The sequence below is a fragment of the Falco naumanni genome, chromosome 14 (genome assembly GCF_017639655.2).
Source record: "Falco naumanni isolate bFalNau1 chromosome 14, bFalNau1.pat, whole genome shotgun sequence".
Lineage (NCBI taxonomy): Eukaryota > Metazoa > Chordata > Aves > Falconiformes > Falconidae > Falco > Falco naumanni.
Genome location: NC_054067.1, coordinates 22,515,140 through 22,535,751, shown reverse-complemented (window position 1 = coordinate 22,535,751; position 20,612 = coordinate 22,515,140). Strand labels below are relative to the sequence as shown.

The 20,612-nt window shown below is 54.8% G+C and overlaps 1 protein-coding gene across 1 annotated transcript in view; it reads left to right on the top strand.

Annotated features, from left to right (window-relative positions):
- Window positions 1-20,276, top strand: part of FAM155B (family with sequence similarity 155 member B) — a 30,845-nt gene extending 10,569 nt beyond the window's left edge. The window contains exons 2-3 of the mRNA XM_040614420.1: window positions 13,664-13,835; window positions 14,388-20,276. Of these exons, the coding sequence (XP_040470354.1) occupies window positions 13,664-13,835; window positions 14,388-14,812 (597 nt within the window). The 3' untranslated portion in view covers window positions 14,813-20,276. The remainder of the gene's footprint in view (window positions 1-13,663; window positions 13,836-14,387) is intronic.
- Window positions 20,277-20,612: the final 336 nt, after the last annotated feature.

The following is a 20,612-nucleotide window of genomic DNA, read 5'->3' as shown; positions in this document are numbered from 1 at the left end:
GGGCACAGGGTGGCTCTCTGGATGCTTCTTGCTGGGCAGAGAATGGAGCAAGAGCAGCCCTGAGGAGAGGGACTTGGGGGTGCTCATGGACAGAAAGCTTGATGGCCTGGCCATGTGTGCTCGCAGCCCAGAAAGTCACCTGAATCCTGGGCTGCACCACAAGCAGTGTGGCCAGCAGGGCAAGGGAGGTGGTTGTCCCCCTCCGCTCTGGTGAGACCCTCCCTGCAGTATTGTGTCCAGCTCTGGGTCCCAATGTAAAAGGGACATGGACCTGTCAGAGCAAGACTGGAGGAGGCCACAAAGGTGGTCAGAGGGCTGGAGCCCGCCCCTCTCCTATGCCAGCAGGCTGAGAGAGCTGGGGCTGCTCAGCCTGGAGCAAAGCAGGCTCCGGGGAGACCTTGTGGCACCTTCCAGTACCTGAAGGGGCCGACAGGAAAGCTGGGGAGGGGCTTTGTACGGGGGGGTGCAGTGACAGGGCGGGGGGGGAATGGCTCTAAGCTGACCGAGGGCAGACTTAGGGCAGATACTGGGAAGAAATTCTGCCCTGTGAGGGCGGCGCTGGCAGAGGCTGCCCAGAGCAGCTGTGGGTGCCCCATCCCTGGGGGTGCTCAGGGCCAGGCTGGACGGGGCTGGGGGCACCGTGGGCTGGTGGGAGGTGTCCCTGCCCCTGGCGGGGGTTGGGGCTCGGGGGGCTGTCAGCTCCCTCCCAGCCCAAACCGGGCTGTGATTCTGTGATGCGATCTATGAAATGCAGAGGAAGCGCTTCCACTCTGCAGAGGATAAATAACTTTCATACCATGCTTTGGAAGTTCAAGTCTCTGTGTATTAACGCTACCAAAAATGCCAGCCTCTTTGCTCACCCCCTTGTCTTGCAGCACTCTGACTGCAACTTGCTGCCTTCCCTCCTGCACCCATTTGCTCTGTGGGTGGTGGGGTGCTGGGCATGCAGCCCCCAGGCTCCGTGTGCTGGCTGTTTTCGAGGGTCTGGCAGGCAGCAGTGGCCAGGGAACCCCCAGGGCTTGCCCGCATCCTGGCTCTTGGCTTGGGAGGGAAAGACAGCCTATGGGCAGGGCAGGCACAGGAGGACCAAGCAGATGTGCAGCTGCATTTGTGGCAGCATTACAGAGAGGAGAGGAGAGCCCGTGCCTGTCCTGGGCATGCTCCAGGGTAAAGCAGCAGGGATGGGGCTTCCCTGCAGGAGCGCATCCCTTGAGGCTCAGTGCCTGAGGAGGAGTAGTGCCAGGTAGGAGCATCTGCCTGCTGCTCACCATGGAGACTGGGAGTTATCTTGGGGTTTTCCCCACCTCCCTGGGTGCCGTAAGGCCCCACCTGGAAGGGACGGGGAAATTTCTGCAAGTGGTGTTCAGCCAGGGATTAAAAAAAAAAAAAAAAAAAAAAAAAAAAAAAAGAGGTTTCAGGTCTGACAGGAACCATGTCCAGTTCTGTTGTCTTTGTCAGTAGAAGCTGCCAGGAGTGGTGATAAATGTCTAGAAAATTGTTTGCTATATTTAAGGGATCTCTGCACACAAGTTAAGTGTAACAGGCCCTTGCAGCTGCCTAAACAACCCCAGCATCAGTGTGGCAGACTGTGCACCTCCCTCAAGACCCCGAAGGGTGCCTGCGAGCTGGGCTGCCGAGGCAGGATGCTCCTGTCTTCCCACTGTTTGCTGCGTAAGGGAGCTGGGAAAAGCCAGTTCCTGCTGCTCATCCCCTCCGTGAGGTCCGTCAGGCACGGTGTGAGGCAGGCCAGGTTCCTCCCACTGCGGGGTGTGCCTTAGACCCTGCACCATGTTGTATTCCTGTTCATGCGAAATGGGTCTGTGCGGGATGCTGCGTACCATGCAAGCACTTGAGCGAGAGCAAGGGGCTCCTGGCAGCACGCAGGATTGGGCCCTCACGTGTGTCAGTTGAGGGCAGCCCTGTTGTGACACCCCAGCATGACCCTTGCTGGGCTGGGCACTCGCACCCTACTGAAAAGAATGGTCCAGCCTAACTGCTTCCTTGGACGGTAAAAGCACCCGCTCTGCCGAAAAACTTCTTCCTTGCCCCCGTCAGCGGGTGGGTAATTTATGGCTCGTGGCACTGAAGTGTCTAGCCTTTATTTTTTTATATCCTATCTGATATAACAGGATGTTCTCATTATCTGTATGAATGTTTAATCTACTTTTGAATCCTGCTAAGCTCCTGGCTGCAGCAGTATCTAATGGGAGTGAATTCCTCAAGCAATGCTAATAGATTGCAGGGACCTGACTTTCCCTCTGTCTCAACTCAATGGTGTTCATCTTCAGCTTCCTAGCAGTCTTTAATTACTTTTAAAGTGATTGGGCTGATAGGAGGCTGGGCTGCTAACTAACGCAGAGGTTACCCGCAGCCTGGCGGGGGCTGGCCGGTGAGTGCTGGGCACATGGCTTTCCGGAGCCGTGCTGGCTAGGACAGCTACGGCTCAGACATGGCTGCGTTTGGAAGCAGCCCTCCTGCCTGCCTCCCTGAGCCCTGCCACCTTCTGAGGCACTCTGCAAACCTCAGGAATTGTTTTAGGATGCTGGTTAATGGTCCTCCAGCTTCTGTCTTCCTGCAGCCAGGCTCCTGCTGCCCAACGGGTGCTTGCGGGAGTGCAGCGCTCGGGATGGGATGCTTCCCCCAGCCTGTCCCCGTTGTCTCCTTGTTTTTGTAGCTGAGCCACGGCGCAGTTATAGCTGCTTAAAGAAGTGCAGTGCTGAAGCGAAATGCTGCTCTCCCAGCCTCTGCTTGGCTTTTTCTTGCCTTCTGCTGCTCTTCTTTCTCCTGTCACCATCTCTTGCCGTTAGCATTTAGGTCAGTCACCTCTGCAGGGCAGCCAGGCAGGGCCGTGTGCTGGGGGGGCGGTTAAGGAGTGGTTATTCGGTTACTCTGCACCAGCATCTGTGTTGCTGGAGATGCTCGAGCCTCCTGTGGCCTCAGACAGGCTGCTCAGGGGAAATTTCGTTTCTCATCATTGTCTTGTCATGACACTTGACCAGTCTGTAGGTGGGTAGCTGGAGTCGCTCGTCCTTTGTTACTGGGTTATTCAGGTTTTGTTTCTGCCTTGACCCCGCTCTGACAGGGATCAGTGTGGAAATGCTTCCCACGTGGCTGCACACCAGTGGTGGGGTTCTCTGCCTCATCTGCTTCCCACTGGCCTTCCCATGAAAAAGCGTTGTGTCAGAAGCTTCTCTGGGAGGCTAAAGGCTTAGTCCCAGTGCAGGGGTGCAGCCTGGCTGCAAGCACCGAGTGTTGGGCTCCTGTGCCCGACAGGGAAGGGGAGCTCTATGCTGGAGCATCCCAGCAGCATCGCTGCCTGGGTAGGAGAGAGGGAAGGGCTGTGGTTGTGGGGACCTGCTGAAATGCATCCCTGGCTGCACAGTAACCAGAGTGTCTTCGGGAGGGAGGACTTGGCACATCCCCAGCAAGGGATGGCTGCATGACTGAGCTGTCCCTTCTCCCAGCTCCTCTGTGGCCAGCCTGTGGGAGCAGGACAGGGGTGGGTGCGCCCATGCCGGGGTGTGTCTGGGCCGGGTGATGCTGGTCTGTTTTGCCATTTCCCACCCTGGGCTGGGGCTGCCATGGTGTGCTGGGGCCCTCACGAGCTGGCAGGGTCAGGGCTGCGGGGAGGGGGCTTGGTGTCTGCATGGCCTGGCCTCCCCCCAGCTCTGGGACATCTTCCCCCCTGGGCCCTGCCATGTGGTGTCTCAGGGGAGGTGGAGAAGGACAAAGCCCTCCAGATGCTGAGGAGAAGCTGCTTGTTCCCTGGCCCCCAGTTGTTTGTCCCAGTCTCCTGGTATCCATCCCCTTCCCACGCACACCTTCACCCTCCCATCCTGGCCTCATCTTCCTGGCGAGCTGGTCTTCTCTCTAAACCCCAGCCAAAACCTTTCCTGAAAGGAGAGCATAAAGCAGCAGTCTGGGTTTACTGTATCTGCTCTCGCTCGACGGGCTCAGTGTGGGAGTGCTGGTCCCGTCTGCCTTTACTGTGCTCTCGGGCTTGTGTGCATCAGACGTTCCTCAGGACAGAGACTGCTGCTGGTGTTTGCGCAGCCTGTAGCACAATGGGGCCCAGACCTTCCTTCCAGGGCACTTCTAGAAGGAGCACGCTCCATGTGCATTTCGTTTGGATTCAATACATTTGTTTTACAGCAGTGCCTGCAGGCAGCCCACCAAGACTGGGGCCACATTGTACTAGACACTGTCCAAGCGAGGGTAGTCACTGCCAGAAGAAATCACAGGGTGAGCAGAGGGGACAGATCCAGGGTGCAGCGGGGGACTGAACACGCTGCCGACATCGTGTATGCTAGAGCAAGAGCTGGGCACTGTGGGTTGCAGTGAGCAGAATGCTTCCACCTCGTCGTCATCCTCCCTTGGAGGAAGGACGCGTCTATCCCAAGGTGGAGTTTGATAATTAAATGAATATTATTTCATGGGGATTGCAATGTTTTCAAGCAGTGAGACGGTACAAAAGCCTACTGCAGTGGGCTGGGGTCCGCAGGAGTGGGCAGGCAGGGCTGGGTGGCTGGAGGCAGGCAGCTGGACCGCAGGGGCGAGCCCCATCCGGGTCCCAATGGCCACGGGGCCACCGTGGCAAACCAGGGCAGGGCAAGGCAGGAGCTGCGGTGGGAGGGAAGGGGCTCCAGGCGCCGCTGCCTGTCCTGTGGCCCCAGGTCCCACACCTGTGCCCCTGCACCCCGCGTTGCTGTGGCTGCAGTGCCAGCTCCTGCACTGGGTGCTGTGACCCTGCCCTGCAGCGAGAATCTGTATGGGGTGTTTTGCTGGGGGGTGCATGGGGGTGCGGGGAAATGGGGGGGCCCTGTGCCATGCAGGCACGTGGGTACTGGATGCAGAAAGTGAGCAGGCTTAGCCGTGGTCACTGCCTTTGCATTTGTCAAGCTGTGATGTTAATTAGCGTGATTATTTTTGTTCTTGCTTCCTGTGCAATAGAAGCAGCCACACAGCCGCGCTGGGGTGCCAAGTGCCGTGTCCCCTAAGCGCAGTCCCGGCCACAGAGCTGCTGAGGGCTGCCCGGTGTCCGAAGCAAGGCTGGGAGCACCGCTGTTGCAGGGGATGCTTCCTGTTTCGGTCCAAACCACAATTACGGGCTATTCCTCCTGGGTTTTTTCCAAGTTACATCCACTGGGATGAGACCAGGCTTTTCCCTGGCCTCCACATGCGACAGCCCTCGCTTGCAACGAGCAGATTAGCAAAGAAATAAGCCTGTAAATGTGGTGCCAGTCCCCTGATAGCATCCCCGGGCTGGGAGCTGGCACTGCTAACCAGCTCCTGGGACAGCCCCTGGCCCGGCACACTCGTGCGTGTGTTGAAGGGGTGCATGTGTTTGCAGGCTCAGATGCTTGTTCTCCTGTCCTTTGCTCCTTCAGATGTTCCCAAGGTGTGTGTTGAGCTACCTGGTATTGTGAACTTTAGTGCAATAGGATTGTTAACCTGGGTTTTGAGTGTATAAGGTGCGTGGAAGTCGTGCTTTAAAGCTGTTCTCTCTTAGTTTTGAAAGATGAGTCCATAGGGAGTTGTGCGCATCTCAGACTTGTTTGGAGTAGCTTGGAGGGGGTTATTTTGGGGGGCTTTTTTTTTCCCCCCTGCTATAAAAGAAGGGGCATTCAGGTTGTTCTTGCGTTAAAGGAATTAAAACTAAAATGCTAAAAACTATGAGCTTCTTCACAAAGTCATCGAAGGTGTTGAGAGTGGGTGGCTCTGACTTAACGTTGCTTCTAGGTAATTTTGGGAGTGACTTCATCATTGAGGTCAAGGGATGCAGGTCTGGTCCTGGGACGTGAGTGGGAAGCAGTGGCTGGGGAGCACAGGGGTGTCTTCTGCCCAGGACTGTCCCTGAGGGCAAGCCTGATGGGTGCCAGACCTGGCTCAGCACCCCCTGCCCCCATTCTGCCATGGCATGCCACGTGATCATAGCGCTGGGGTGACAAGCCAGGATGCAAACTGGCTTTGTGCATAGGATGGCTGGGGGAAAACTAATGGGAAAACAAATCCTGGGGAGGGGTGGGCCTCAGGATAGCAGAGAGCCTGGCATGGGCACGTGCCAGCCAGCCCCAGTGGGCAGCAGGCGGGATGCTGGTCCAGCAGCACGATGCGGTGTTTCCAGCGGTGTTTTGAGGATCACCCACTCTGGCAAGTGGATGGGGTTCACATTGGTGCTGTTCCCAGCACCCTGCAGCCTGCGTGCAGCCAGCCTTATTCCCACCGAGTGCATGTCCCCATCCCATGCTGTTCCTGTTGGCAGCCTTGGTAGCAATGCCTGGAGCCAGACGCTGACTCCCCTCCACGCCCTACGGTGCCAGGGTACAGTGGGCAGAGGCACCCCACCTCTTGCCTCCCCCAGTTGTGAAGTGGAAGATCCATGGCTCCACAGCCGTCATCGTCAGGCAAAAGTCAACTTTATATAAAAAAAATAAGTAAAACCAATAATTTAACAAAAAATGCACACAGTTGTTGGGTTTTGGGGTTGGCTTGGGTTTCTCCCACCTCCTTCCCGAAAACCAGAGCATGTGAATGTGGCGAGGCAAGGATAACACAGCTCCAGAACTATCAAAGAAGTTACCCCAAAACCAACTGTTACAGATACGATGTTAGAAGAGCCTATAGCAAGGCTAATTTAAAAAGCAAAAAAAAATCTGTTTAAAAAGCTCAACATTGTTAACATCAGAATTACAGGCGGCAGTAATTGAATACAGTGGTAACTGGACATTGCAGCTTGTGTTTGTGACTCCTGGCTGGCCGTGGATGTTGGCATTCCCTTAATCCTCTGCCACCCAAGGGGGCTCTTCTTCCCGCTCCCCCCCACACACACACCCCAGTTTCCTGTGCTGCACCCTGATGTGCCAGAGATTGGAGAGGTGCCAAGCAGCTCATTAGCAATCCTCATTTCCCTGTGTCCAAGATTAATGAGGCACAGCCACTCCAGATGCTCATCTCAGGCCATAATGGAAATGTGAGTCCCAGAACCGCACTGGGAGGGGAGGGGGCAGCTCTCAGCCAGGGGAGTCTGGCAGGGGCGGTCAGGGATTTCTCTCTGTCCACCTGGAAGCTGGTGGCTGGGCACATGCAGTGTCCTGATGAGCAAGATACGAGTGAGCCCTCTGCGGGCGTCGGTGACCCGGGCAGTTTTGGGAGGAAGGTTTCGGGCAGGTTGCGGGGTGCTGGTGGGGTCTGGTCTGAGGGAGCAGTGAGCCCAGCGGGGCTGAGGGGGGTTTGATGGATGCTCACGTACCACCCCAGCCCTGTGCAGCTGCAGCCAGCTTGAGTACTCGTGGCCTCAGCAGCAGCAAAGAGGAGGAGGAGAGTCGTGACAGCAGAGCCCAGCAACTTCCAGCATGAACTACCAGCCCAAGCACGCTCCTGGGTCTCCTTCCAGAGTTGACCCCAGTGTTTCCTTGGATCAGTCAGCAGAGCCCAATATTATTGCAATTAAGTACAGCCCTGGGCAGCTTTGCCAAGCTATAAACTCGCGTTCTGTTTCTCAGAGCATCCAAATTGCCTGCACCTGGTGTAACCACTTATTAGTGCTGATCGGCAGCTCCACTCTCCTTGGGCGTCCCCTCAGTGGGAGCAGTGTGGGTGGGGGGTGCCCCTGGGCAGTGCTCTGGGTGAACTCCCCACCCTTGCAGGAGATGAGCACCAAGTCTTGACTCTTCTGTGCAGAACGAGGTTATTTTGTAGGGGAAGGCTTCCCTCTCTGCCCTCCTTATCCTCACCCCCCTCCGGTCTGCAAATCCCCCTTCCAGAGAAGCGGGTGCGGGCCCCCTGCACCATTAGCAGGATTATCCTGGGGAAAACTTCCTAAACAGTGATGCCTGCTCTAATGGAAAACAGCAGCTCGTTGGGTTAATTACAGCTGGTGGTCCTGGTGGGCATCCAGACTATCCCAAGCACTGCATCCTCTGCAAAGGTGTTGCATCCACAGGATGCTGCTCCATCCCTGCCCCTTGGCTTTCCCGAAATTTAGCTGGGCTGGTTTAACAGGCAACGCCAGTGTTTACAAAATACTGGCAGCAGCTAGACTGGTATTGAAAAAAATGAGTATGTTATTTTGTGCAGAAATGCTAAGAATGCAGAAAGACTCTGGAAAAGCTGTTTGATGGGGGATGCTATCCTGGTACTGACAGCAGGCAGCGGGAGAAGTGCAGGCAGCGCGGAACTCAATTTGGCACATAAGTGCCTGTGAAAAGGCCGTCCCGCTGCCTGCTGCTGTCAGATACCGGTGGAAGCGTGAGCAGACAGGTAGCTTAATTAGATAGTTACTGTAAGTCCAATTCCTTTTGTTTCTTTTAAATGTCTTTTATGATGGGGCATTTCGGCACACCTGCAAAATTCAGATGCAGATAGATAGCCTGTCCTCCTCCTCCTCACATATAAATTAGGTGTCTGAAGTTGGCCGCTTTCCTAGGCAGCAAAACTACTTTTGCTTTCTGAGAGTCATCTAGCCAGTCCTCTGAGCTAAAATTGCAGGAAGAGGGCACTAAATTAGAGCTTTTTGGAGTTCAGGTCACTTATATTTCCTTGGCCAGGCTGGAGATCAGCCAAAAGCAAAAACAGAATGGAAGAAAACACTGATTGCAACCAAAGTCACTTCCTGAAGAAACCATAAAAGAAACCAGTGAGCTTCTTGCCATTGATTTAAGCAGAGAATAAATTTCTTCCTGTCCTAAATTCTCACACATCTTTTATAACAGCAAGATAAAGGAGGTTGTGTGGGGTAAGCTCAGAGATATTGAAAGCTGTTGAAAAACCAAAGCCATAAGGCTGTGTTTGAGCATCCCAGGGAGTTTGCTCCTTGCCCGTAGTGCTGATTTTTGCAGATGCGTGACGGGAGGATGCTGGAGTCTTGTAAAGATCTGCTCGCATCTCAGCCTGATCCCAGTGGAGTGGGGCAGCTGCCAGCGCTGTTGCACCAGCAGGTTTTTGCTGTCTTTGTTTTTGAACAGACGTGGGCAGTTTCTGTCACGCACAGCTGCGGGAATGCCTGCTGCAGCCCCCGGAGGACCCGCAGCCCAGCAAGGCGAGGGTCGGCTGGGACCGAGGCAGCCGCACAGCTCCGGTGCTTTCCTCTGGGCAGGTGGGTGCCCTCAAAGAAAAGGGAAAGGGGAAGGCACCCGGGCAGTCCTGGTGCCTAGTTGCAGTTTCTGGGTGAGAGCACATCCTCTGCCCTCTCTGGTGGCAGAGGTACCAGCAGCTCTTTGCAGCCTTTCACTCAGTATTTTCATTAAATTCAGGGGAATGTCCTCGTCTGAGACCCCAGCCCTCTGCCAAACTTCCCTGGTAGGAATCAACAGAAACGTTTTAGGGAGAAAACATGCAGATCGATGCAGGATCTCCTCGTGCAAGCTGTGTTTCCACAGGAGAGCGGGATGAGCCAACCCAAGCTCCTTCTTACCAAGCTCTCAGGAGTCTCCCGTGCTGGCTGCCCCTTGTGCCTCCGGGGCCGAACAGTGGGACACTGCAGCCCAGAGCCGGAGCTGGGACAGTGCAGGTGACAGCCACGGTTCTCTGCCAGGGGTCAGGTGTAACAGCATCCCTCCTCAGCAGTCTGCACGTGTCCCCAGGTGGGAGTGGTGAATGCGACTGGGCTTCGACTGGGCTCTGGGAAGCAGCGCAGGGGAGAGTCAGGATGATGAAAGGGCTGGGAGGGAGACTCACAGGAAAGCGAAAGAGTAAATCAGTCGAGCTTAGGCCTAAGTTACGACTAAATGGGGAGCATGAGACATCTGCAAATATCAGAAATGTGTAAACAGAAAGGAGGGAGAGGAATGATTTATGGAATGATTGAAGGGAATGAACTTTTGGATAGAAAAATGTAGGTCAAGTATGAAGGAAAACTTGTAGGCAGCAAGATAAGTGCTTTCAGTGGTAAAAGAGCCTCCTCGGGAAACGCAAAGAAGTCCCGTTGATGGAGATGTTAAATGCTAAGTCAGATGAGGGCCTGGAAAACAGGCTGAGCTGGTGGGACAGACTCGGTGTGTCCCATGCGATCCTTCCACCCCCAGCCTCTGGGCTGGCACATGGGGCCGGGCACACCAGCCGTACCCATCCGGCTCTGCCCCGGGCTTGCAGGGGGTCTGCCAGGGCTGCCAGGTGGGAGAGCAGGTCACCTTGTCCTTACGGAGCAGTTACCCTGCAGACATGGCTTGTGGGGGTCCCTGTGCAGCCCTTCTGTTTCCCCTTGGCACCGTTCGGCCCCCGGAGAAGCAAGGAGCAGCAGCCTCGCACAGCTGCTCGCCCCAGGGAGGGACACCAGCCGCTGGCCCTGGGCGGTGTGCTGGCTGCCTCACCTTGCAGCTTTGATCCCTTTCCCATTCATGACCCCTTTGTGAGTGGATGCAGGGGTCTGTTGTCGCGTGTGCCGTCACTTCGCATTTACAGCAGAATTTTTGTGAGCACATACAATGCCACGAGCTGTATATAAATGATGCACTTCACCTATTTGCTAGTTATTGTTCATTACTGTGGAGCATTGAAGTGCACTTGCAAGGGAGAGGCTGAAGTGGCAGGACACTTTTGGTGCTATGTGACTGGCAGACTGGTTGCATAGAAAAAGCCCAAGTGCTTAATCACTAAAAGGGAGTGGCAAGTTATCTTTCTGTGGTGCGTACCTTAACTCTTGTTTAAATTTGCAGTCTGTTTGGGGTGTAGTTAATGCATCCAGTTTCTAATCCTAGAAAGTTTATGACTTTGGGGAATCATCCCACCCAAGTCCAGTCATTTAAAATTCAAGCAGCTAGTCTACATTGGCTTCCAGAAATCCTCTACAGCCATCAGGGAAAGAGGGCAACCCCTCCAACCCCCTCGCTGTTGGACGCTTGGGGTACTCCAGTGCTTTGAAGGGCTGCGTTGTTCTCAGGATGCCCTCTCTCTGTTGCCTATAAAAGCAGCCCAATAATGACTTATTTTAGAAGATTGAAATTAAGGAAACTCACCTCTTCCTGGATGCCTGAAGTCTCCAGTAGACCTAAAAACTCTTCAGAAAATGTGTTTCCTAGCAATTTCCCCAGGAGGGCTTGCTGGGGGCAGGTCTGTGTGCCTGCCTGCCCTCTAAAAGGGAGAAGGGGATGGGATGCCAGAGACGTCCCCAGATTTCGAGCTATCACACAGCGTGTCTTTGCATCTGCAGGCTCTTTGAGGCAGGGTCCTCTCTGTTTTGGTCCAGATTACCCGTGTGCCTGTAGTCACACGTAAATAGCAGCATCGTGTCAAGGCAGGGGTTTGTCGAGTCCTCGGGCTGATGTAGGGATGCATCCTGTCTGGCCAAGTCCAGGACTGTCGGTGGATGGTTTGAAGCCCATTTTATATCTTCTGGTTCTCTGTCCCATCTATCATAACGTGTCGGTGTCCACTGAGACATCTAACCTTCCTTTACACCTTGTTGAGGTCCCATGGAGAGCAATGATAGGTGCTGCTTTCCCAAAGGAGAAAAGCTCCTCATGTTTGCAGAGGTGCTACCTTGCTAAGGGGTCTTTCTGTGTCCTCCTCACTGCCCCACTGTCCCCTTGCTCCCTACACTGTTCCTGCGGGAGCAGAGGCCAGTGGGGAGAACACACGTTGGGACGGGGTTGTGGCATCTCTGGAGCATGGGCTGTGCTCGCCCTGCCTGTCTCCCCTCCTCTTCTCCACCCCAGGGGAATCACCTCGGGCAGATGCAGATCCAGGCCTCAAAGCTCTCCCTCCCAGTTGTGTCTTTGCAGTCTGATTGCAGAGTCAGTCCCTTCTTTGGAGCTGTTCCACTTTGTCAAAGTAGTTAACATCCAACAGGCCAGGCAGAAAAAGCAGGACCACAGCTGAATTTCCCACATCCCAGCTGAAAGTCCTGACCACAGGGCTATTGACTGCTCTGAAATGCTTGCCCTATATATTGTGTCCTGGTCCTGATTAAACTTTTTGTGATAAAAGTTTCACCAAAACTAACATGCTTCCATGAAAATTCTGGTTTTCATGATTTGGCATTTTCCAGGGAGAAAAAAAAAAAAAAGAGACTAAAATAACTTGCCAAGAATTTCCCAACCAGCTTTAATCCTGGACATCTACCATGGTCCAAACAAATGATGATAAGGATCTATGGAAAACATGGGGAAACAAAGAAGTGATGTTTTTAAAGACTCCAGAAAATAAAAATGCAGCTGGAAGGAGGAGCACGGGGTTTTCTCCAAGCCTGCTGAGGAGGGAAATTCATTCCCTTTGAATCACGGGGAGTCCTTTCTAGTTGGTTTCAAAGGAAGTTGGATGTGGTCATTACCATGACCTTAACACTGTTGCTAGTGCCTAGATATATTCATAGATGAGCTGGAAGCGCTACGGAGGGTGCTGCTCTTCCCAGCGGTGTCACGGGTTTCTTGCAGCCTGAGGAATGACTGCTCACCATGAGAAATGAGAGATCTCCCTCCCTTTTACAGAGAGCGAAGACAAACAATTTCCACCCATGCCTGATGCTCGGGAGATAAGGGGGGATGCGGGAGATACGCTCTTAACCGAAGCCATCTGGGCTGTGCCCAGCCGGCTGCAGGGGGCACGCACGCGGGGGGTGAAGGGAAGAGCTGGGCTGTGCCGAGAAGGGCCATCTCGGGCAGCTGCAGATGGAAGCCGCTTTCTCGGCCCTGCTCGCAAGTGGCTGTGCTGTTGGCAGCGGACCCAAGGGAGGAGGACCAGTAACTGGGCAGGCTGGAGAGGCAGGGGTTGTGGCACAGCCTTGCAGTTGCAGGTGAACCCCCAGGTGCTTTTGCATCAGGAAATGTTGCCAGGCACAGCTCTAACGAGTGGAAAGGCAAGTGGAGCACACAGGGGCATCCGTAATGCTGTTTGGTACCTTCGAGTGTCGGAGTATGCCTGGAAAATGAAGGTGTTCCCCCCAGGGTCTGCCCCTTTGAGCCAAAAGAAACGGCACAGTGAAGTGCTAGGCTTCTGTGAATGGGGAATCTCCCCCAGAAGTGGGTAGAGGGGTGGGGAAGGCAGGGAAGGAGTTTTTTGGTGGCAGAGAGGGCCGAGTCTGAGGCTGCAGCAGCTGCATGCACTGCATCCCAGCGATGCCCACCTGCTTCTGGCCAGTAGCTTTTCCAAAGCGCTGCCTGCTGGAAATTTCCAATAAAGTTCAGCCCATGGTCTGTTCTGCTGTCCCGTGTTCAGAGCTGATGGGGACCAGAGTGCTTTAGAGAAGGTGTAAATCCCGACCCTGCCCAGGGGGAGCAGCGGGAGTCTTGGGGAGGAGGAGGATGCTCTGGGGTGGGGGATAAGCAGTGTTTACATTTTTCTTTCAATGAAGCAAGCTCTCAGGTCTTGGCAGAGTCACCGCAGTCTGTTGCAGTGCCTATCTGTAAGGGATGTTAGTCCATGTAGTTAATTAGCTTTATTTTTGTGGTGGATTTAGTTTGCTAGATGAGTTCCACAGTCCCAACATGCCAGTGGTTTATTTCAGTTGATCGGTGAGTTCAGTAAGCGACCCTGATGCACTGACACACATTCCTCACAGGAGCTGAGAGGAATTCTCCCTTCCCCTTTTTCCCTGTGGAAAAGGCACGGGATTGGGGGTGGCGCACACACACATGCACCCCCCAGACACGTGCGTCCCAGTGTCTCTGCGATGCTTCGGCTACCCCAGTGTTTGGGGAGGTGACATGTCCCTCTCGGTGGCTTCCCCTAGGCTGTCTACAAGGCCTGGCTGTGCTCCGAGTATTTCAATGTGACCCAACACCAGTGCCGACACCGGATCCCATGCAAGCAATACTGCCTGGAGGTGCAGACCAGGTGCCCGTTTGTGTTACCGGACAATGACGAGCTGATCTATGGAGGTTTGCCTGGCTTCATCTGTACGGGTAAGGAGGTCCGGGGAGCGGGGCCAGGCTCCCGAGGGACATGGGGGGACAGGGCAGGGGTGGGTGCTGTCAAGCCCCATTGCGCTTTGCAAACCACACACCAGATTTTGAAGGTTTTGGGGGGCGGAGTGGGAGGAGGTACAGTGTGGAAACCACATGAAGCGCTCTGCGTGATTGCCAAAACGTGGCCATCTGGGGTGAGCTGTGAGTGGTTAATGGAGACACAACAACAGCCTGACAGCTTAGTGCAGGAAATGAGAGCCCTACCTTTACCTGAAAGCTCAAGCAAGCTTGTAAGGGGCTGGAGGTGATGGGGTTAAAGCAGGGCAGGGATGTTTAACCACTACAAGTGGCGTTTGTTGAGCCCTGAATGATCCCCAGGGCTGGGGTCTGTGCAGGCTCACAGCCCTGTTGAGGGCCAGTCCTGGGGGGTCGCTGGGTGTCCTGGGCCTCAGGGTCTGCCCGTTCCACGGTGCGTGGCTGGCAGGCACCAGGGCTTGCTCTCTCCGCTTCCTGCTGACCCCCTCCTGTTCCTCCGTTTCCTTCCCGCAGGGCTGCTGGAGAACCAGCTGCCGGATGAGGAGGCCAAGTGCTGCGAGGTGCAATGGGACTCCTGCGACCACCCCCCAGACAGCAACGACAACACATCCCCCAAATCCACAGCATCAGAGTCACTCCATTTCCACCGCCACGACCCCCACCTCCATCACCAGCGACAGAACCACTACCACCTCTACCACCACCACCACCACCACCACCACCACCAGTACCACCAGCCCCACTCCCCATCCTTGCTGCCAGTCTCCGCAGGGTCTCGCCTCGGCAGCAGCAGGATCAGACTGTGCGTGCTGGTCCTGATGCTTCTCCACACCATGGTGTCCTTCTCAAGCGTGCACGGCGGCAGCGGGGCGGCTGGCGGAGGGCTCAGCCTGGAGGCCCTGCCCGCCTTGGAGGAGAGCGTGGCACGGGACGAGTGATGCAGAGGGGAAAACCGAACTCCAAGAAGAACGCCAGATCTTTTTCCACTAAGGGGGGCACATGCTATTCCTCCAATGGGAGGCACGGGATTGGGGGTGGCGCACACACACACACCCCCGCACATACCCCCAAGAGCTGCTCGCCGCGGGGCATCCCCGTGATGAAGAGTCTCTAATGCGCACAGGGCTGCGGGACTCGGCTTTGAGAAGGGTTCGGTCAGTAGCAGCCAGGCAGCGCGGCGTGCCCGGCCTCGCTGAGGTGCCAGCGCAGGAAGGTACGGCACGGGGGTGGGGGGAGCGGAGGGGAGGGAGTCCCCTCAGAAGAGGTGTCCCTGTGGGACTGCCGCACATCTCCCGGCCGCCTGCCGCGAGTGCCTTGGGCGCCCACACCTTACCCGCCAGCGACATGCCAAGGGTTTGACAGTCAGACCAGCCCCCATTTCTTTTCCTCCTTGGTCTGTAAATGCTGAAGGGCCAGGCAGGCAGGGGGGCAGCACCTCTGGGCACAGCCTGCCCCCCCGACCCTGGCTCCTGTCCCAGGGAAAAACCCAGCAACCCAATGCAGAGCCACCCTCATGGGGTGCAGCGTCCTCAGCGTGGCATTCCCCTCGCTGGTGGGATTTGGGGGACAGGAGTGGGGTGCTATCATGCTACACTGTGGTACTACTTGGGGTTTGTCTCATGACATCCCTGACCTGCTCATCCAGCCTTCCCTCTCCTCCTGCTCTGTGCAGGGAAGTGGAGAGGGAAGGAGGAGGCGTGGAGCAGGAGGGACATCTCCAGCGTTTCCGCATTCCACTTTGCCAAGTGTCCTGATGATTTGGTTTAACCTTTTTTGCTTTCTTTCCTGACTGGAGTGGCTGGTCTCCAAGAGGCGTTAGGGAAATGTTACTCCAGCAGTGCCCAGGCTAGGCGAGGGAGGGGGATCACGCATGGTAACAGTTGGATGCAGGCTGTCAGAAGGCATCCTTCCATGCTTCCCAGCTACAAATCATCGCCTGGATGGCAGAAGGACTGGGCAAAAGGGCTGGAGAAATCTGGCTTGTAGGGAGAGTCTCCTACACAAAGAGGAGGCGTTAGTAAAGCCCAGCTGGGGAAGAGAGTTTTTGTGAGTACTTTCTATCCGTGGATGCCCCCAGGTCAGAAAATTTCTAGAAGCCCAGCTGGGACAGCTGGACTTGGCCGGGCAAGATGCTGGCTGGTGCAGCCTCATTCGGCTCACTTGTTTTCATTTGTTGTTGGTTGTTTTAACCTGAGCTCAGCGTATCTTGGGATTCAGTCCCAAACAGGGATCTGCTTTCCTAGGAAAGTTTCCTAGGAAACTCCCAAATTCTCCACCCACCCACTAGGAACTGTTCCCAGCATGAAAACTCCATGGGGCACGGCACTGTGCATGGGGACCAGGGACCAGACACAAGAAAGTTCATGCTTGGTGTGGATGAGGGGAAGGAGGAGGGTGCGTTTTAGCACAAGTCAGCTGCAAAATGTCCTGGTCACGATACGGATGAGAACCTGCTCGTTGCCTGCAGAGGACGCGGGATGGTCCCTCTGTTTCTAGGCTGCCTCTTGCCGGGGAGCCTACAGCAGAGCCCCGGCTGGATCACCGCAGCCCTGCTGGGAGGCAGAAATGGAGCAGGAGGAATGCCCTGCTGCATCTCAAACCAATCCCAGATCCCTGCGAGGGTCCAAGAAGTCAGAGCTGAGGACTGTAAGTCTTGTGGTTTGTGGTCTGTTGAGGTGAAGCAAAACCAAGCAGAGCCCCAGGAGCAAAGCTACTTCCTACCTGGCTGGAAGAAGGAAGTAACGGGTATCTCGTGGGAAGGACAGGTTTCCTGATGTTTCCAGCCCATTTCCAGACCAAAGAGGGCTCTGAGAAGCAGCTGAATGTTTTGATTTCTGCTTTGACTTGAATCTCAGAGCTTTGGGGTGATGTTTACACGTTATCAGTTGCCTGTTACCAAAGTCCCGCAGATACAAAGCCCATGAAGCTGCTGTCCCTTGACTGTCGGGCTAGGAGAGGTGGTGTTGGTGGAAGACACAGAGTGTTTCCCGAGCAGATTTCCTTGCTGTTGCTACCCAGAAAAGGTAGGACGATTCTTGTTTGACTATTCCTCACAGCATCAATGTGTTTTCAGTCTAGTTTACACCAGCGTGAGAATGTGGAGATGCAACAGTTCAGCAAATAGGGATCTGACTCCTCCATTTTCTCTGCTGCTAAGAAATGGGTTGTGTAGCTGCTTTGATAACTAGCAAAAGCATACAGCCAGACCAAGGGAGGGAGCACAGTCCTGCTCCTGCCTGGAGACAGCCGGATCCAGTTCGCTGTTAAGGAAATTAGATTTTTCATGTACTGCCAAGAGTTAAGCTAATTCCAGGCGCCTCTCTCAGAGATAGGCTACATCCAGTCTTTGAACGACTCATCTAGAGAGAGAAGAATAGCCCAGTGTGGTGCGTCAGCAAGTGGCCCTGAGTCACTGGCCCTATTCATTGTCTGCTGGGGTGACACTGAGCAGCGCCCGAGCCTGCGCGCTCGCCGATGGCACGGTGGTACGGGCATGCTCTCCCGCGCACGCATGTGCGTGTGGATCCCGTGCAAAGACCCTGCTGGAGGGGATGTCCCTTCTGCCCACCCTGGGGCTGTCCTGCAGCACCGGCGAGCAGAGTGATGTCCAGCGCGTTAGTGGCAGCCCGAGCTCAGGGAGGTTCTGGTGGCACCGAGCGTGGGGGTTTTGCGACGGGTGATTTCCACAGGGAGTGAGGTCGAATAGCCCAAGTTGTCTTCAGGGACTAGGGGAGGCTGGCAGGGTTTTGCTGGAATAACCTGGGAGCTGTGACAAATGTGTTTGCCTTCCATGACGTCAGCTGACGAGCTTCATCTCAGGAGGCAGAGAGCCCATGTGACATCCCAGTGAATCCGAAAGCCGAGCCATTTCAGAACTGGGGTCTTTGGCGTGATTGCTGAGGAGGTGTAGTTGCGTCAGCCTCATCAGCCGGGGAGTGAGGAGGCTCTGCAGGGCAGTTATGCTCTAGCTGGAGGAGATCCACACGTTTTCCAGGCTGTGGCTTCCCAGGAGGTGTTCATGTGAGGATAACGTGCCGGGCCAGCAGGGAGGCTGCCGGGTCCGCGGGCAGGGGGAGTGCACAGGGTGCGGAGCCGTGCTGGCAGGCGCAGGGCTGGGGCTTTACCTAGTGTGACTGGAAGGAAAGTGCTGAGTCTTCACAGAGCAAGGCTTTTGGAAGGAGTTCTTTTATTTAGCAGTCTGGGCTGCTGTCAATAAGGTTTGTGGTTTTAGGGCACCATATGCTGTATTCAACACTTTGCCAATCTCGTTAAATGAATCCAGACTAGGCTGTTCACAGAGCAGGACAGAGCAGCTGGAAGCAGTGTATGTCGCAGTCCATCATTATAAGGCCATCGGATAAAAATCTTCTCTTTGGTCTGACATTACAACCTTCATAATCCTTCGTCCATACTAGTTTTCTCTTTGCTGTACAAGAGAAAAGCCCAGAAAGGAGACATTAACATTGCCTCAGTTAATGCCACTGACATTATTTTGATTACAACACGGAGCGAGCATGCCTGGGATAAGGAGAGGATGGGTTTCTTTGCCCCCTGCATGCAGGTACGCTTCAACCTGAGCCCCTCCTATGCCCAGCAGAGCAGGAGCCCTTTGCAGAGCCATTCTCCTGCAGCCACCTGGGACCTTGGAGAACACCAGGTCTAAATGGATTTGTCCTACCAGGAATTTAAACCAAAGTGTTTTCTCCTTTTCATTCAATGATCTTATTTCTTTTCCCTAAAGAAGGCACCATACTTTGGGATTAATATGTAAAACTCAACCTTTCCTTCAGTGGATAAACTTCTCTCTGCTTGGAGAAGAATGCCCATTGGACAGCAGGAATTCCTCCTTGCCCTCCCTGGCAAGAGGCTTTCTCTGCCCCGGGGAGCAGGGGGGTGATGCTGTCCCCGTGGGATCCGGATTCGGGAGCGGGTGCAGGCAGGGGAGCGGGCAGAGCAGGCAGAGCTGCAGGAGGAAAGGTAGCCAGATCCTGCCCAGCTGGAGCATTAGTCCTGGGTTTTGCACTTTAATGTAACTGCCAGTTGTACAAATTAATTAAAAATAACTGAAGAAAAATCCCAAAGAAAGGCCCTGCTTCCTCTGGTGAAGATTAATCATTAGTTGAGCCTTTTTCTTATGAAAATACAGATCCATGGTAGCCCCAGGCAAAAGATTCCCAGGGAGAGCCCTCACCATTCGTGCTCTGAGTTAGGGAAATCGCTTTGAAAGCATCTGACAACTAAAGCAGAACATGTTGAGTAACTTGGCAACACTCAGAAAACATCTTGAAATGGTTTTTGTTCAACACATTTTGCTTTGCTTCAATAGGAGATGTCAGGGCAGTTCATTCACTGCCACTCAGGACTGCAGGCAATGCTGGGAGACGGTTCCTCTGCCCACGTTTAAAAAAAGAAGAAAGAAAACCCCTGATATCTGCTACTCCCGGGGCAGGATCCTCCTCGGCGATGCGATGGAGCTTCCCGTTGCTGAGCTCTGTAGGTGCCTTCTGGCTGGCGAGGTCTCCCCGTGCCACGCTTGCTGGGGAGGTGGGTGACTTACAGCACGGAGTGAGGCTGTAGTGCTGCTGGTGGGACAGGGACCCCCGTCCCGTCCTGCTGGGAGGGACACTGCCTCGTGCTCAGCCTTCGGGCTGAAGGCTCTGCCCTCAAAAAGTCATGCAGCGGCTTGTGATAAGCTGTGACATGATAACTCACCAGCAGCCTGGGAAGGAATGCCTGTAGAAATTGGTAAAGACAAAATCAGGACAGAAATGTACTGAGGTTCTGCAAAAAACCCTACTAAAATCTATGTGATGTGGCAGACAATTCTGCTTATAGGCTTTTTGAGCTGCCCTGTGGCTTCCCATCCATGGGGCTGTAAATCTCTCTTAAATTATACTCGGAAGGTTAGGAAGGGCAGTGTCTAATGTTCAGGCTGGACATTAACAATCTACTTTAGCCCATCAAAGTCAGCTCTTGGGCATCTCAGCAGGGTGACAGAGGTACCTACATGACAAAACCCTGTGATCATCCCTTCTCCCCCCAAAAGGAGCCTGTTCAGAGCTCCTGGATCATGGCAGCTCTCGGTGGGACTGCACAGGTCCAAGCATTATTTAGTTTTATTTCAGAAGTGAAGGTTTTCAGCAGCTCTGTTTGGGTATTCTTGGTCCATTTGGCTCTTTGGGTGACTGCTGCCAGTTCTGTGTGACACTGCAGGGAGGGGGATAGAGAAAGCCTGCTCTGCTCGTCTGAGCACCAGCCAGGAGTCAGCACCTGACTCCTGAAAATCCCGGCAGTTTAGAAACGTAGCATCACAGCCTGGTTTGGGCTGGGAGGGAGCTGACAGCCCCCCGAGCCCCAACCCCCTGCCAGGGGCAGGGACACCTCCCACCAGCCCAGGTTGCCCCCAGCCCCGTCCAGCCTGGCCCTGAGCACCCCCAGGGATGGGGCACCCACAGCTGCTCTGGGCAGCCTCTGCCAGCGCCGCCCTCACAGGGCAGAATTTCTTCCCAGTATCTGCCCCAAGTCTGCCCTCGGTCAGCTTAGAGCCATCCCCCCTTGTTCTATCGCTGCAGGCCCTACTGAAAAGTCTGTCCCCATCTTTCTTGTAAGCCCCAGTTGACACCACTCCTGCAGCCCCAGGCTCCAGCTCAGCCAGCCAGCACCAAGCATGGCTGAGCCACGAGGAGCATCCTCCCAGAAACGGGGCTCCCCCAAAGGGGGCTGGCTCTGCCGCCCATG